General features: G+C 35.5%; 1 protein-coding gene across 1 annotated transcript; it reads left to right on the top strand.

Moving 5' to 3' along the window:
* The first annotated feature begins 17172 nt into the window (after positions 1-17172).
* On the top strand, positions 17173-18125 carry LOC136042509 (uncharacterized). The gene is made up of 2 exons (XM_065727470.1): positions 17173-17297; positions 17741-18125. The coding sequence occupies exons 1-2, from the start codon at positions 17173-17175 to the stop codon at positions 18123-18125; spliced, it is 510 nt and encodes a 169-aa protein (XP_065583542.1).
* Positions 18126-18431: the final 306 nt, after the last annotated feature.

Raw genomic sequence — 18431 nt, 5'->3', positions numbered from 1 at the left:
TTGAGAAAATTTTGTTTGACATAAATTTTGAAAAGTAGATGATAATGGAAAGAAACATGATGGTCAATGTTCCTATTACCTGAACAAGTGTTTAGGGTCATGAAACTATTGTTAATAGATGCATTTTGACTTTTTGAACATCTTTTCTCTCTTGCAAAACTATCACAAACTCACCATTATGGAGTATTTGCACATTAGAGGGGGCGGGGGTAAAGCATAGCATATATTAAATACAGAAATGGTTAGTTTATGTATTTAATATAGGCTATGTTATGCTTTACCCCAACCCCCCTAATGTACAAATATATAGCCCAAATTTGTTTCTAAGCTATTACAGATTTGCAATTTCAAATATCCAATCAACAAAAACAGAAGTGATTGCAAGGTAAAATTCTAGTTAATTGAGTTCTTGCTATCTCAGAAAGGGTTAAGGTTAGGAAAATAAAACATTCAGGGATGAATCTACAGACTAAAGTATGTCCCAGGAAGGTATTTTGAAGCAACTACCTCCACTCCTTCTCCCTCTAGAGGGCCTAACCTTTGATGACCTTTAAAAATATGAGTGTTACAAAAGTGAAACCTTGCAAAATAGATCTTCTGCTTAATTGAAGTATAACAAAATTGTAGTCACCTTCATAGCTTTGCTCAATTCCATTTTATAAGGTTTTGAAGATATGCAAATACATTTTCTAAATTTTGAAAAAAAAAACATTGATATGGCTAAAAATTCTACTCAAATAACAGGAATTGCATTTTCAGAACTAAAGGCAGAGAAAAAGGAACTAGTAAATAAAAATTAAGCTAAAATGTTGTTTTGTCAAAATTTCAATGGGTATAGACCTGTCATGTAGGCAAATTTCAGAGCCCTCCAGAGGGAGAAGGAGTGGAGGTGGGTACTTTAAAATACCTTCCCAGGACATACTTTAGCCTGTAGACCCATCCCTGAAAGTTTCATTTTCCTAGCCTAAACCCTTTCTGAGATAGCAACAAGTCAATTAACTAGAATTTTACCCAGAATAACTCCATAACTGTGAGTTAGCAGTAGTTTTGCAAGAGAGAAAAGATGTTCCAAAAGTTAAAATGCATCTATTAACAATAGTTTCATGACCCTAAACAATTTTTCAGGTAATAAAAACATTGACCAACATAATCTGATTAATGAAAACATCCTAGGCTACATATTATAGTGAGAGTTTCATTGTTTTCTTCTAGGTTTTCAATTTTCTTTAGGCTAAGTTTAGGAAAATCAGGGGGGATAAATTATCATTTGAATGGATTATTGTGTTTGGAAAAAAACAGATATATGTGTGTGTGTGACCTTGTCTATAGCCTAGGCTATATCAGTGGTGGAATCCTGTGTATATTTACCCCCCAAAATATCAACGTACCGTGACAAGACATACAAATGGGAAAAACGCTAGGATGGCAAAAATAAAACATGATTTCATATTGTCAACAAATGATGAATTTTTTGAGCTCCATTATTGCCTATAAAGCCATGCAGAGAAATTTCAAATTCCACCGAGGAATGTCCATATTTGCGAAGATAGTCGAAATTTTGTAATGTGCGAGCAGTTAAAAACAATGCTGCCGGGCATAGCTGCACCAATTTCGCTTTTACAGCAGTAATTTCAATGTGTATTGAAAATCCTACTTGATTTGGTTGTAGGAAAATTTTCTATCTTTTAAAAGGATTTAAAAGCACTATGGTCTTCTTATAAAAAAAGTAAGTTAAATATATTGTTCTCCTGAGTTCATATTGTCTTGTCTCTTTTTGAGAGCTTTAGCACTAGCCCCATCAAATATTTTGGCACTGGTTGAGCAAGTTATATATATTTGCTTTGAAGTGTCGTCCTTATACATGTTCAAGTACATTCATTCAACAGCTAAGAGACATTAAAAAGTTAATGAGTGCACTTTTGCGAAGATTCTGGGTATACATTCTCCCTCAAGACCCTATTTATATATCGAGTACTTTCCGCACTGACTGACCCCTGAACAGGAATAATTAATAGTTTCTTGTGTTCAAATTATTCATATTTTCTGGATATGGATTATGCAACAAGATCTGACGGATAGATTGACAATCCTAACCTAATTTTTAAATTTAAAAATACGATGTATTTCAATTGCGGAAAAATTTTCCAGGGGAAAGTATGGTCTGGGTAATTTAACGACGATGAGTTTCCTGGGTGTGTGTGTGGGGGGGATTTCTTTTAATGTTTTCTACAGGGAAGATGTTTCCTTGAGGGATATTTCGTCAACGGGGGAATTTTTCAAGTACTTGAAAAATTCAAAATACAATCGTGATTAACTGGAAAAATATTGAAAGCTACAGCTATCACAGCGGTTAAGCATGATTGTGAAGCGTAATGCTATGGAAAGCAGACGAGAATGTGCTAAATGTTTTCCAGAGAAATTTCCTACGGATTGTTTTGGCTACCCGACTGACTGACCATATTTCATACACTAAGGTGTACAAAAATACAGTTCATTCTCGCTATTTGATGTGGGAACTCGCATGCCACCACTATTTGTTCTTTAATGTCACACAGTGCTACTGGCATTGTCGCCAGAGTATTGTAACGTGATTAAGCGATAAAAAGGGTTCTAGAGTTTCTCTGGGCACTGGTGTTGGAACCAGTGTGCGTGAGAAATGCATAATACACTTTCCAAGGGCCAAACTATTGGCCAAGGGTGCCACATCCTTTGCCACCTCTGATATATCTCTAAATATCTCCAAGGAGGGTAAATGGACTCTCCTATCGATATATTATTGACATTGCTTCTTGCAAGTTTTTTCCCTATCCTGCCTTGGTTCGAGAAAAAAATTATTTTACTCAGTCAGAGAAAATACTTCACTTTTATTTCTCCAAGTGTAAACTCCGACAAAACTTGAACTCTGAAATTTATAACATAGACTTTGCAGTCCAAAAAGAACTAACTAAAGAATCACTATATTTGCACAAAGAAACCTGGTGACCCTGGACTGACTTTTGCCAATCAGATAAATGAAGGCTTTAAAACCCAAACTTTTCGAATAATATTTTCTATCAATGGCCAAGTCCAGAGAGACAGAAATAGATTGTAGCCTAGAGGTTTACTTATTCTGACACCACCGATTTAGCAACGAGAATTTAGCCTGTCCTTTGAAATTATATTGTAAACGAATGTAACTAAGAAAAGGGGACGGGCAATTTATCTGAAAAACGAAAGAGAAAAGGGGTAAAACCCCAAGACGCACTTTCTGGGACTATATTGGAAGAAATGATTTGATGGCTAGGGTAAGTTTGTAGATGAAGGATTACAAATTCCCAAGGATTGTCTTTATTGGCCAACCGTCTAGGACAAAAATGAAAAGGAGCTTGTCCCCAAATGGGATGGGAGGGCATCTAAGAAAATATTTAAAGGAAATAGGAACTTCTTCATAAGGGTGTAAAGAAAGAGGCTTTGAATAGATAGGAATGGAGAAGGAGATAGCGTAGCTGTGTTGGCCTGAGGTGACTTAATGCTGCTGTGAATTATTATTATTAGCAGTAGTATATCGTTATTAATACAGGGGAGGGAATTTATTTGGTAGTATTTTCCTTAGATATTCTTTCTCAGGACATGCAGCTGACGTCAAAGCAAAAAATAGCTAGTGAATCAAAAGACACATTTTTTCTTTTAGGTAGCAGGCCGCCTGTACAATATTTTACTGGTTTGTGGATGTAAAAGTTTAAAAGTATTGCTCTAAAGAGGCTTGGTCGTTCTTACTATTTTGGCATATAATTTTAATCATCTAAGTCCCCTGTTCAGTGTTGTACTGAGGGATTCATCTAAACTCAAGACTTTTGACCGGGGCCTGTGAGCTCTAAGATCTTAGCATTTTGACAAAGGAGAAAGAAGTAAAAAAAATGGATTTGTTTAAATTTTGTCATAACTTTTTAAGAACAAAGCCAAAAAGACAAGAGTCGTTTAAATAAAACAATAAGAAGTTTTTTTAACTACTAGAAACTTTAGCGTAAAGAGCGAGGTGCTGATCAGGAGCAACCCCCATCGTATGCGCAATAGTTTCTGTTCTTTATAAGTTTTAATGTTGCTCCTTAATTTCAGTTGCAAAAACTTATTTTTTAAAATTAACTTGTTAATAGGGTTGCTCATAGGTAGAATAGCTTTCTGTAAAAGTAGTGAAATTATTTGCAGAAGTAATTGAGTGTTATGTTCAAAGATTAAGTGTTATTTCTCTTCTATTAGGTGTAGTTGTGATTTTCCCAATTATGACCTTTGAAATTATAAGACCCTCTGTATCGGTTTGCCAATTGTAAATTGATTGATGTCAGCTTTTAAAAAGAATGAGCTGAATCTAAGACTGTATGAAAGAACGTCAAAATAAAACTATTATAATATTTGTATAGAGCGTGTAGCTGACAAATTTGTTTGGGGTTCTAATGAAAATACAATTTGCACTTTACTAAAAAAAAAAAAAAAACAAAGAAAGTCGGAGTAGTATCTTTGGAATTATAAACAAGGTACTTAGTACTACCGATAAACTGTAAACTAACTCATATTTTCGATTGTCACCTGAACTAGACCTGAAACCCTCTCGATGGTTGTATATTAATATTAATTAAAAAACTTTTTCCACAAAAAATTTTTTTCAAAAAAATTAAAGAACTCCATTAAACCAAAAACGAACAAAAAAAAAATCAAATAATCTACCAAGCATAGAACTACCAAAAATCAGCATCAATAAATAAATGAAACACAAAACGAACAAAAATTGCAATAAATAACCAAGTCAATCTCGAAATGAGCAGAAATTAACATGCGGGGTTCAAAACCCCTATGCTTTCTAAAAGCCAGAACATAATTTGCATTTTACTGAAAAAACTCTTTTAAATATTTTTGTTTTTATAACTCTAAGCAATAAAAATAAATTAAGATTTTAAGGAATAAATATCAGTATATGTATATTAAACTGACAATCCACATACATTTGATTTTTTTCAGTAAAGTGCAAATTATATTCTGGCTTTTAGAAAGCATAGGGGTTTTGAACCCTGCTCATGTTAATTTCTGCTCGGTTTAAGTTTGACTCGGTTATTTATTGTAATTTCTGTTCGTTTTTATTTATTGATGCTGATTTGTGATAGTTGTATGCTTGGTAGATTATTTGATTCTATTTTTGTTTATTTTTGAGTTAAGGGAATTCTTTACTTTTTTTGAAAAACTAATTTTGTAGAATAAGTTTTATTTATTTATTTATTTCTGTCTGTTTTATATTGACATAGTCTTTTTCAGGGGAAATAAAATAATAGCTTGAATTTTTCCGTTTTTTCTTAATAATTTATAGTTTGGCTTGCTGTTTGTATGCTGGAAAAACTTTTTTCAACAATTTAAAACAACATAAAGCCTTTTGAAAATCATGACGAAAATAGTAATGTTTAATTTAGTCAGATACCTTCTCTAATTGACCTTTTATATAAAACTTAATACCATTCCTAAAAAATTCTATCTATGCTCTTTCACAGTCTGGATACATTTACACTCTTTGATTAATAACATTTTCAGAGCAGACGTAGTAATAAAAGTAGCCCTGAAAGTTTAAGCTTGACACCCTCAGTCGTTCTTGGTACATAGCTGGGATTTCTTATTGGTGACCAGCATACAAACAGTGCATTTTCATTTAATTTTAAAACAGCATTTAGTTTTTAAGGATAATAGGTAGATTACATAACTGTAGGGGGTTGACCAAACCAATATCTTAGAGATATAGTTACTAGACCGTTCAGCTATGCAGAACAAAATGGCTGTTTCTAAAAATTTAGTTCAAAATCCACAGCATATGAAGAAATGAAGATAAAATCTTGAGAGAACATTTTTGTTGTAACATTAACAACCTGCCATTCGTATACTGGTTGTTTAAAAAGGCACATCAGCAATATCTTTGGAACAGTTACGTGTGTGAAATCAAAACTGACAACGCTTGTTGTGGGGGTGTTGAACTAACCAAAAGACAAAATTTGCATCACAATACTACTGCTTCTACTCCTACAACTACTACAACTGCTACTAATTCTATTGCTACTAAAACTAAGACTACTACTATTAGCTGTACTCCTACTGCTACTACTATAACTACTGGTGCCACTACTACTAATAATAAATCTAAGAGTGCTAAGGCGAAAATTTTGGGCAATATTGTAACTGTATCAAAATAAATCGAAACATACTATGTCCATACAGGTTGTCAAGAGGACGTATCAGTAATGCTTCAGGACCGGTTAACGGCAATAAGCTAAGAAGTTCACCTTGTGTTGAAGAAGACGTTGAAAAAAAACGATGCTCTTTGCGTGCTCCTGCTAATGCTACTACAACAAGCTGCACTCTGACCACTTTTACTCTTTTAAAGGGCACTAGAACTTCTGATTACCAATCAAAAGAGTTCCCGTCCAAGTATATACGACCACCCTTTCTATAAGGACCTTATATGCCCCCAGGGCATAGCTTAAAGCCATTTCCCTTAGAGCTGGAGTGGGGAGCTTGTCTTCCTTGCAGATATAATTTCTGAAATCTTTATCTACGATAAATAAAATTGCTATCTCCAAATTTGATTTGAGGTGTTAAGGAAAATCATGAGTCTGGAAGGAAGGGTAGCTGGTTGCTCTAGAATCACTTTGACTCTTAGAAAGGACAACATAATTTCCAATTTCAAATCAAATAAGCCCCATCTGAACTTTTACGACCACCCGTTCCATAAAAACCTTTCATGCCCTCACAGTATAACTTACAACCCTATCCTCAGAGTGCTGGGGGGTTGTGTCAACCCTAGTGATATTATTGTATGTTCGTTGGACTGTTTTGAACTTAATCACTATCTGATAATTCCAATCAGATGCATGTGGTAAAAAGAGGGGTTGTCGGGGAGGATGGGGGTTTAAATGCCCTCCATCCCTTTTCATTTATAAGAAGGAACTAGAACTTCTAAATGAGCCTTTTTTAAAGTTAAACAACCATCCCTTCCATAGACCTGGGGCATAATTAACAACCCTTGCCCTGAGAGCTGTGGGGGCGGGGATGTCTTCCTCAAAGACATAATTTCCGGACTCTTTAACTACAATGACAAACAGTTGCTATCTCCAAATTTTGATTGGATGTCTTTGGAGGAATGATGAGCGTAGGGGGCTGGTTGCTCTCAAATCACCTTTGAATCTTAAAAAGAGTACTATAACTTTCATTTTCAAATCAAATGAGCCCATCTTAAGTTTATGCGACCACCCATTCATTAAAAACCTTATACGATCCGAGGCCATGACTTACAACCCCAACCCCTGGGGACTGGGGGGTTTTGTCAACCCTAGATTCATTGTTTTAGTTGTTTTTGACTATTTTTAACTAAAGTGCTATCTTATAATTTTAATCAGATTCGTTTGGGGAAGAGGGGTAGTCAGGGGGGGGACTTGCTGCCCTTCATCACTTTTAACTCTTAAAAAGGAACTAGAACTTTCAATTTTTAACGAAATGAGTCTACTCTAAAGTTTATACAACGATCCCTTCTATAAAAACCTTAAATACTCCCTTGGCATAACTTACAATCCTTGCCCTTAGGCTCTGGGATTTGTTTCAACTCCAAAATTCCTGTTTTACGATATTTAGACTATTTTGAATAAAATGGTCATCTCAAAATTTATATCAGATGCATTTTGGGGCAATACGATATATATGTGTGTCTGGGGGTCGGGGTAGCTGCCCTCCGTTCACTTTGACCCTTAGAAAGAGCAGTAGAATTTCTGAATACTAATTCAAGTAACCCTCTCCGAAGTTTATATGACTAGGCTTTCTATAAAAACCTTATATACCCCCCAGGGTCATAACTTATAACCCTTGCTCTGAGGACTTTTGGATTTGTTATCCTCAAAGACACAATTTCTGGACCTTTTAAATACATTGAACAAAATGACTATCTCAAAATTTTGATTGGATGTGTTTGGGGAACTGGTGCGCGTGGGAGAGGGGTTAGTTACGCTCCAATCATTTTTGAACATTGGAAAGGGTACTAGCCCCTTCAATTTCTAATCAAATGTGCTCTTTTTGAAATTTCTACGACAACTCATTCAATACGCAGTGCCCTGGTTTAAAACCAAATATATATATTTGGTTTTGTCCATCCTAGAGGATGGACTACTACTAGATGGTGGTAGGTCCACCCTAGATGGACTTACCACCTATCAAGCTGAAATTAACCATGCATTAAAGTGTGCTGAACCTTCAGCTGTCCCGTGCAAGCGTATTAGGAAAGGCTCTCAAGTTCAGGGTTGGTCAATAAACCCTTCCCTTATTTCCGCGTGCGAGTCTTCTAAAATTAAGCTGAATATTTGGAAGGATTGTGGCAGGCCTAAGTCTGGGACTATAAATGGTTTGCGGCTACGTTCTAAACGTTTTTTTGCTAAAGTGTTAAGAAAACATAAGGTTGATCTTATTGAGAAAAACGCTCATAAAATTGCAGAGAACCCTTCGAAGCTCTGGAAAAAATTTGAACGGCCTTGTGAACACATTAGTGCAAATAAAATTCCTGAGCCTGAGTGGATAAATTATTATAAGCATGAGTTTTCTTCTCCCGATCCTGCTCTTGAGTCAAAAATTGAAAAAGAATTAAGTGCTTGTCTGAAAAAACACGAACCTTCGACATTTATAATTAAGCCAAGTGATGTGTCGTTTTATTGTCAAAAACTAAAGAAAAGAAATTCCGCGGGAATTGATGGAATTACTGCCAGATATTTTGATTATGCAAGTGCTCTTCTTTTTAATCATTTATCTCGTACTTTTTCAAATGTCTATTGAAAACGGAGTTGTTCCTTATCAATTTACAGTTGGTCAAATAACCCTTATCCCGAAAAAAGGCAAAAAGGATTTTACTGCGTGTAATTCGTTCCGACCTATAACAGTTTCTTGTAATATTTTTAAATTGTTTGAGTCAGTTATTTTGGATGAAATTGTTTCTAAATGTTATGTCCCACCCCACCAGTTTGGTTACCAAAAAGGTACTAGCCGGGAGCATGCCCTTTTTGCTTTAACGAATGTTCTTGCTGATGCAGAAAGAAGTAGATCCCATATAATCCTTTGTGCTTTAGATGTTGTTCGTGCTTTCGACTCTTGCATTTTTTCCAAAGTTTTATTTGAAGCATATAAAAGAGGTGTAAATTTTTGTATAGTAAAGTACCTTTTGTATATGTACCATCACCTTAAGGCGAAGTTAAAGGGGGGATCTTCCCTTTTTGATATTTTGAAAGGAGTCCGACAAGGTGGCCTTACCTCACCTTCTTTATTTAATAACTCTGTTTTAAATGCCCAAAATTCTGTTAATTTTAGTTGTATTCACCGTTAATTTAACTTGTGTTTAATAACTTTTACAGATGACGTTTTGAATCTAAGCCGTACTTTTACTGGATGTGAAAATGCGTTTAATCAGCTTTACAATGAATATAAAATATTGGGCTTTCTTTCAATGTTGAAAAAACTGCTGTCGTAGCTTTCAATTTTAAAGAGACAAATGACCCTATTTTTTTTATCTTTAGCTAATGTTCAAGTCCTCCTTTCTCAAAAATTAGTTTACCTTGGAATGCCTATTGGAAAAAATATGAAAGAAACTGTGAAATTATCCCTTGAAAATTTGAAGAAAAAACTGAGAATTGCTTATGCTTCAATTGTATCTAATATTAAACACATTGATAAATTAAATCTTGCGAAAATGTATAATAGCCTAGTTGTACCTCATCTCCTTTCTCTTTGTCCGGTTTGGCAGTTTTTTAGTGAACCTCAGAAACTATCTGTTCGTAGAGTATATTTTCGTTATGCTAAATTCCTTCTCAGTTACCCTCCTTGGACTAGAAATAATTACTTAATGAACAAATTCCGCCTAGTTTCTCTTAAATCTATTATTGATAAAAGGCTTCATGATTTTTGTTCTTCTATGTCGATAGTGTCTCACCCATGGTCAGCATTACTTATTTAGTTGTTTGTTTGTGTTGATTTGTATTTATTTGTAGCATTTTTTTTCTTCTTCTCTTATTACTCCATCTTAAGGGCCTTCCGCCCTCTTTTTTGTAGATGGGTTATAAATAAATTGATTGATTGATATATATATATATATATATATATATATATATATATATATATATATATATATATATATATATATATATATATTTATATATTGTGCCAACTTCGTTCTTTACTAAGGTAGCGCTATTGTGCTGCCTATATTAAAAGGGGTAAATTACACGAAGTAAATTCTAAAGGAAGCGGAACGCTGGAAATATATATTTATATTTTTTTTATTGTTATTAATAACTAATTCTCTGTAAAGAAAGATTGAAGGGTTTCAAGCCACAACTGTTTGCTTTCAAAGCCAACAATTTTCAGCTATATGTGTGAGTAAGCGAGAAAGTTGCAGTCAGATTTCTGAAAATATAAGGGATTTCTCAGAAATAGTTTAGAGTATTAGCTCGAAACTTTTAGAGTGTGTCGAAAGGGAAGCTGAGTTAGCCAAAAGGTATTCTTTCCATGCTGTTAGTAGTAGTAGTAGTATTAATTTATTATGCAAAAGAAATAACAGAGACAACTGTTGCTACTAATGCTGTTTTTTTCCGGTACTATAACTATTATTGCAACGACTAATATTGCTGATTCCAGACCTTTCAATTACGTTAAACAAAATGGATATCTCGAAATTTTGGTTGGAACTGTTTGTGGAAATGGTAGCCATGGGAGGGGAGTTAGTTGCCCTCCAATTTCTTTCGACTATTAAAAGGGGGACTAGTCCTTTCAATTTCCAATCGAATGAGCCCTTTTTGAAGTTTCTAGGACAGGGCTTTCTTTAAAAAACCTTATTTGTCTCCAGGGCATAACTTAACAACCCTTGCCTTGAGGGCTGTAGGAGGGATGTCATCCTCAGATGCATAGTTTACGGACCTTTCAACTACGTTGAAGGAAATGGCTATTTCTTAATTTTGATTGGATGTGTTTGGGGAACTGGTGGGTGTGGGAGGGGGGTTAGTTTCCCTACAATCCCTTTTTACTATTGGAAAGGGCACTAGCCCCTTCAGTTTCCAATCAGATGAACCTTTTTTCAAGTTCCTAGGACAACTCCTTCGATGCGAAGTACCACCTTCTAAAAAAAAATACATTGTACCAACATCGTTCTTTTCTTAGGCAGCGCTGTCGCGCTGCCTATTATAAAGGGGGTAAAGTACACTAAGTAATTTATAGAGGTAGTGGAACGCTGAAAACATTTTCTGCTTTTTCAGTGTTATCAATAAATAATTCTCTGTAAAATAGAGACTGAAGGCTTTCAAGATACAACAGTTTTCCTTTCAAAGCCACCAATTTCGGTGAGTGAGGTGAGTGAGGAAGCTGCATCGAGATTTCTAAAAGTATGAGTAATTTCTTAGTAATAGTTTAGAGTATTAGCTTGAAACTTTTAGACTGTTTTGAAAGGGACGTTGAGCTAACCAAAAGTCACTCTTTCCATACTGCTACTACTGCTGCTGTAATTTCCCCTACTATGACTAGTATCGCAACGACTCAAAGTCATGGTTTAAGGTATTACCAAACAGTTTGTGATAACAAATGTTATAAGATTTAGTAAGGTTACTGTTACCCATAAAGGAATACGGGCCTGAGAAAATTTGTGTGATTTTGAGAAAAGGGGAAACACCCCTTAAAAGTAAAAGAATTTGAGTGGAAATAACAAGTTCAGATTCAGCATATAAGAGAACCCTACTTTAGAGGTTTCAAGCTCCTGTCTGCAAGAATGTGGAGGTTTGTATTTTTGTCAGTTAAAAGGTAAAGGATGCTTTTTTCCTTTTTTTTTGTAATTTTTTTTTTCCTAAGATAATAATATATAATTGATGGTCCTAGAACATCAAGAGATGGGTCAATAAACGGAAATTAAAAGTTCTATTGCCCTTTTTAAGTGACCAAAAAGATTGAAGGACAACTAGCCCCCCTCCCATGCCCCCTTTCCCCCAAAATTGTCTGATCGAAATTTGGAGATAACCATTTTGTTCAGCATAGTTGAAAAGTCCCAAAAATATGTCTTTGGAAATAAATCCCCCCCTCAGCCCCTTTGGAGAGGTCTCAAAACAAAATCAAAACAAAATTTGTCCAATAATTTGAGCCGATTTATTCCGTTATATGAAGGCCCCCCCCTCAATACCTTGCTCTTTACGCTAAAGCTGTTATCAATTTATAAAAAAGCTTCCTATTCTAATTAAACGGCCTCCGTCTTTAAGCAGACGCTGTTAAAAATTAGTACAAACAGTCAAAGTTTAACGTAAAGAGCAAGGTATTGAGGAATGGGCAACCCTTCATATATGGAATAATATCTGGTCATTTTTCAAATAATGCCGGTAAATCTGGCTCACCCTCTATGAAATATACCTTTCCCCCTCATGGAAAACTCCGTGGAATTTCATCAATTGTAAGTGCACCCCCTAAAATTCCCTCCAGATAGTTCATCCTAGCTAAGAATCCTTCCTGTAAATTATTTCCCAGAAATACAGACACATGGAAAAAAGCCCCTGGAAAATTCGCTGGAACATCTTCTCGTGAAAAATTTGACAAAGAGAATGAAAGACAATTAAAGAGAATTGCGTATAGTAGTTCTGTCAAATCCCTGCAGTGTAACATTTGCCCCGGAACATTCACCCCCAACCCTTACACACAGAAATGTCACACCCCAAGGAGGGTTATCCCTATATGAATTTACCCCAAGCACACCCCCTCCCCCCAAAAAATGTCTGCAGTCTTCCCGATAACAAATTCTATACGTAAACAATGGGCAAATTTCATAACTTATAGGCCTTTCCCTACGGACTGTGGGGGGTCATTTTACACCTAAAGACACAATTATTTCATCTTTCAACATTACTGAACAAAGTGCCTATCTCACAATTTTGATCAGATAATTTTGAGGAAAATATGGGTGTCCACGGGGGTCCTACCCTCCAATCTCTTTGGTCACTTGTAAAGGGCACTAGAACTTTTAATTTCCGTTCGAATACACCCTCTCCTGATCTTCTTGGACCATTATTCGATATATTTACCCCTGCAAAAAATCAAATAAACACGCATCGATGATATGTCTTCTGGCACAAATAGCGAAATTCCAAATCTTAAAGATAGGAACTTGAAACTTCTACTGTAGGGTCCTCTGGAACACTGAGTCTGATGGTGAAATTTTTCATTAGGATTACTTAATTTTAAGGGGTGTCCCCCCTATTTGGAAAATCGAGCAAATTTTCTTAGGCTCGTAAATTTTGATGGGTAACGCTAAATTTAATGAATCAATGGTATCCCTTGCAAAAAATCCTAACACATAGACATACCCCGATGCAGTACTGGAATTGGTAAACCCTCGTATTCCTTACAGAAATCCCAATACACATATATCCCACCATTACATCTGGTCTGTCGAGCATGTGGTATTACGTAAGCACTCATGTTGTCGATGAAATAGCACAATGGGTCCCAATACACACATTTCCCACCGTTGCATCTGATGTGTTCCACATCTGGTATTGCGTAATCATTCATGATGATGGTGAAACAATACAATGAGTCCCAATACACACATATCCCACCATTACGTCTGGTCTTTGAGATAAAAAATTGCTGGAAAGACTTGTCTGCCAACTTTAATTAGTCGGTGAAATAGCACAATGGATCTCAGTATACACTTATTCCACCATCTAGTCTTTTGAGATAACAACGGCTGTGCCGTTGAAAAAATGTAACAAATACAGGCGGCCAGTACTCCCATGGCTTAAGGTATCTTGGACAAATATTTGATAAGAGAATGGTCTTCCAATTTATTATTATTAGATGATTATTACCACAGCATGTAGAAACCCAGACCAAACCGCAGACATCAAGACCGAACCGTGAAAACCCAGGCAAACTCATAGAAATCATGTCCAAACTGTTGAAATCGAGCGCAACATCTAAAATCAAGACCAGTACATAGATATCATAACCAATACAAAGGAATCCAAATGAATTCATAAAAATCAGAATCAGCTGAATTAATTTAGACCAAGCCATACACATTAAAACTAATCCGAAGTAATCACGAGATCAATACGTAGAAATTCAGAACAGTCCTTAGAAATAACAACTAGTACATACAAATCAAGACAAAACTATAGAAATCGTAACCATTGCATAAAAACCCAGACCAAACCGTAAAAACCAAAACCAAACTCTTGAAATTTAGGTCAGCCCCTGAAATCAAAACCAATCCAAAGAAATAAAGACAACATCCAAAACTCAAGATCAATATATGCAAACCATGATCAGATTATAGGAATCTAGACGAATATTTAAAAAATCAAGACCAAATCAAAGAAATCAAGGCCAGCCACAAAAAAAAACAAAACCAGACCAAAGAAATCAAGTAATCAATGTATAGAAATTTAGAACAAGCCTATAAAAATCATGACCAACTCACAGAAATTCAGAAGAACTTAAAAAAAATCAAAAAATCAACATGTAGAAATCCATAACAATCCTTAAAATTCAATATCAATGCGCTGAAACCAAGACCAAACTCTAAAAAGCAAGACCAAACTGGCGAAGACAAGACTAACGCGTGGAAACCATGATCAAACCATAAAAATCAAGATTAAACCCTAGAAATCATGACCAGTCTCTAAAAATCATGACCAATACATAGATATCCCAACGAATACATAAAAATCAAGACCAATCTGAGGAAATCAAGGCAAGACTCTAAAAATGAAGACCTGCCCGAAGAAATCAAGGGGTCAATATTTAGAAATCTAGAGCAACCCCATAAAAATCAAAGGAAGTAGTCGCTTGCTGACTTTTGTTCGTGGAACTTGTTGTGTGCTGATTTTTGTTCACAAAATTTGTACATTGATTTGTCTCTTCGTGAAATTTTTAAATTAGTTTTTCTCCTTGTGAAACTGGTTTTGTTCATGGAACTTTTTGTGTGCTGATTTTTGTTCGTGAAAGTTGTTGGATGTTGATTTTTCTGTTCGTGAAACTTGTACATTGATTTTTGTCCTTGTGAAACTGATTTTGTTCATGGAACCTGTTGTGCACTTATTTTGTTCATGCTGTTTTTTGTTCGCAAAACTTGTTGCATGCTGATTTTTCTCTTCTTGAAACGAAACTCATGTTGATTTTTTTTCTTCGTAAAACTTATAAATTGATTTTTCTCCTCGTAAAACTGGTATTTTTCAAGGAGCTTATTGCGTACCAATTTTTGCTTGTGGAACTTGTTTCGTGCTGATTTTCAGTTCGCGAAACTTATTGCATGCTGACCTTTCTCTTCGTAAAACCAATCAGTCAACATGTTTAAAATTGAAACACCATTTCGGATGATTATTGCTGGTGCATCAATGTCGGGGAAAAGTGTTTTCATATCTAAATTAATTCAAGGAAACGAAAAACTACTTGAAAATAGTTTTCCAAGAGAAATTTTCTGTTGTTATCGAACATGGCAGACAATATATGATAAAATACAAGCAGAAATGCCATATGTCCATTTTATTCAGGACTTCGAGATTCTTGAGAACCTCAAGTCAAATTCTTTAGTGATTTTTGATGACCTTGCAACGCACATGGAAAAGCACTCTGAAAAGCTGTTGGATTTATGGACAGTCGAATCTCATTATATGAATATTTCAGTGATATTAGTATTGCATAATCTTTTTCAACAAACAAAAAGTATTCGAACGATAAGTTTGAATACAAATATATTTGTATTATTTCGACAAGCACGAGATCAATCCTCTATTACAACTTTAGGGAAACAAATCTTCCCAGGAAACGCTCGTTATTTATTGGACAGCTATAAAATGGCAACCGATAAACCTTTTGGATACTTATTATAAATTTGAATAGCAAGGATAGAAATCTTATGCTAACAAGTAACATTTCCGAAAAAAAAGCAATAGTATATCTACCACACGCATTGAAAAAGTGACACTAGTCTTGAAGATTGAACGAATGAAGCAGCTTCATCCTTTTGTAGAGATTTTAGCTAAAGCTAAACCCAAGCTAAGACGTGCTTTATTACAAAATCTGGACAAGGATATTGTGAAAGCATTTTCAGAACTTTGTTTAAATATCATCAATTCAAACATTTCGATGCCATTATGTCAAAAGAAACGGTGCAGTCAACATCGTAAAATTATCCGTGATTTATAAGTTAAAAAGAAGAATATTAAATAGAAGCGCCGGAAATTAGTGCAACAAGGAAGTACAACAAGGAATTAGTGCAACAAGGATTATTACCAATTATTGGAAGTTTAATTGGATCTCTACTTACCAGAAATGGCAGCAGTTTGACCCTACAAGCTCATTCCACTGGAGACAGCTATTCAGCCAAGGCAGCCCTTTGAATATGAGATGGCTGATTTCTTGAATAACGATTCCATATCTGATTCTGAAAAATCACTTTTATTTCAATCTGCAATGTCTCGCCTTCTAAAGTATCGAAGTGATATGACAAAACCAATTAAAGTGGATGTTGTTTCAAAACCTAGCCTACCCTCAGAACCGCAACCCAGCGGACCGCTAGCATCACGACGGGACCCAACTGCGGTAAATCAGAATCTGGGCCTGTGCACTACGCCGGTAAATCAAAATCACGGTCCGGGCGTGGCGGAACCTTTTTCACCACAGGCGAGCACAGGAGAGTATGAAGGTCTTTTTGAGAAGCTCCCTGTATCCTACCGACAGTCTGCACAATCATTATATCATCACTTGCATGAACTGGATGGATTGAAAATGAACATGGATTTAACAATATAAAAATTCACGATAAGCTCTATAATGCAACAGAATTATTAACGGACCTGATTTCGAATAGGAAGTCACGATATGCTATTGATTCAAACATTTTAAACTTTTTGCTGACAGCAATATCCCCCTCAGTCTAATCAGAAATAAAGGCATTTTAAAAGACGTGCAAAATTTAAGAAGAATCAGTTCAGAACAAGTCACTGAAAATGACGGATCTTTTGCAAGTGTCAACTCTACAGTTCTCGAGTCACCAAGCCAGTCACCAATCAAATCGGGACAACGATTCAAGACTGGTACTTTTAGAAGTCATTATCGACGACCATCAACAAGCCCAACACAGATTTCGTTACTAAGGAAATGGCAAAAAATGTAAAGCAAGTTTATGAAAATATTGGCAAGTTTGGCGCTCTTTCCTCACCACGCCGTCTTGCATTGGCTACAAAAACAAGAAGGTCAAAAGTTTTTGGAGAAGCAAGAGTCCTGTACTTTGCATAGGAGAGCTGTTAGACCGAAACATTTTAGAAAAACTATAGCACTCTACCCCTTTGAGATTGCTCAAGCAGATTTAATGAGTTTGGATGGTTCTTATGCCAAGCATAATGCACCGTAAAAGGTTGTTACTGGTCATTATTGATGTTTTTTCACGCAAACTTTTTGTAAAGCCACTGAAAAGTAAGCATGGAAGTGAAGTTGCAAAACAATTGGAGCAAGTGTTTTCTGAACAGACATTTAAAAAGATTCACCTAGATAGAGGAAAGTAATTTTTCAAACCAATTGTGGAAAAGACTCTTGAAAAGTATCAAATTGAACTCTATCATACCCATAGTCATCTGAAAGCTACAATAGTTGAATGAAGCATACGTACACTTCGTTCTCATCTAAGTGCATTTTGTACTCATTTTAATACATTTTCTTTTGTACCAAGACTTGACTTAATTGTTTTTCAGTATAAAAATTCACCACATCGTAGCCTTGGAAATTTAGAACCGAATCAAGTAAGCTTGCAAAACACACCTTATATTTCTGATTTTATGTATGGAAAAAGTGAAAGCAAGCAGAAAAAGCTTAGGAATCAATTACAAGTTGGAAAAAGTGTTAGAATCTTACGTGGTAAAGGAATCTTTGAGAAAGGAGAGTTTAATTTTAGCAAAGAAATTTTCCGAATTGCTAGCGTTCAATCCACAGATCCAGTCACATTTAAATTAGTGGATTTGTCAGATGAGCCTGTTCTTGGATGTTTTTATCAGAGTGAACTACAAAAAGTTCAAGAGCCCGATGAATACGTTATAGATGAAGTACTTAAACGGTGAACATATTGTGGAGTTAAGCAGTTGCTTGTCAGTTGTCTAGGATACCCCACCTCTTTTTTAGGATACAACACTTGGATAAACGCAGATCAAGCTAGAAATGTCGATTGAATCCTTCTACGTTTCATTTAGTTCGGACGTCCCAGGCCCTGTTTATGATCAAACAAACAAGATTGCAGATTTCTTGACAAAGCTTAACCCCCCGATTGTGCTTCAAGGATCAGGATGGAAAACGGCCTTAGTATCCCTCCATTTAACCAACTCTTTCGACTCTTTGCGACAAGATCAAGACTGTTTTTTCATATCGTT

Source organism: Artemia franciscana, unplaced genomic scaffold (genome assembly GCF_032884065.1).
Source record: "Artemia franciscana unplaced genomic scaffold, ASM3288406v1 Scaffold_1397, whole genome shotgun sequence".
NCBI lineage: Eukaryota > Metazoa > Arthropoda > Branchiopoda > Anostraca > Artemiidae > Artemia > Artemia franciscana.
This window is presented reverse-complemented; position numbering and strand designations above follow the sequence as displayed.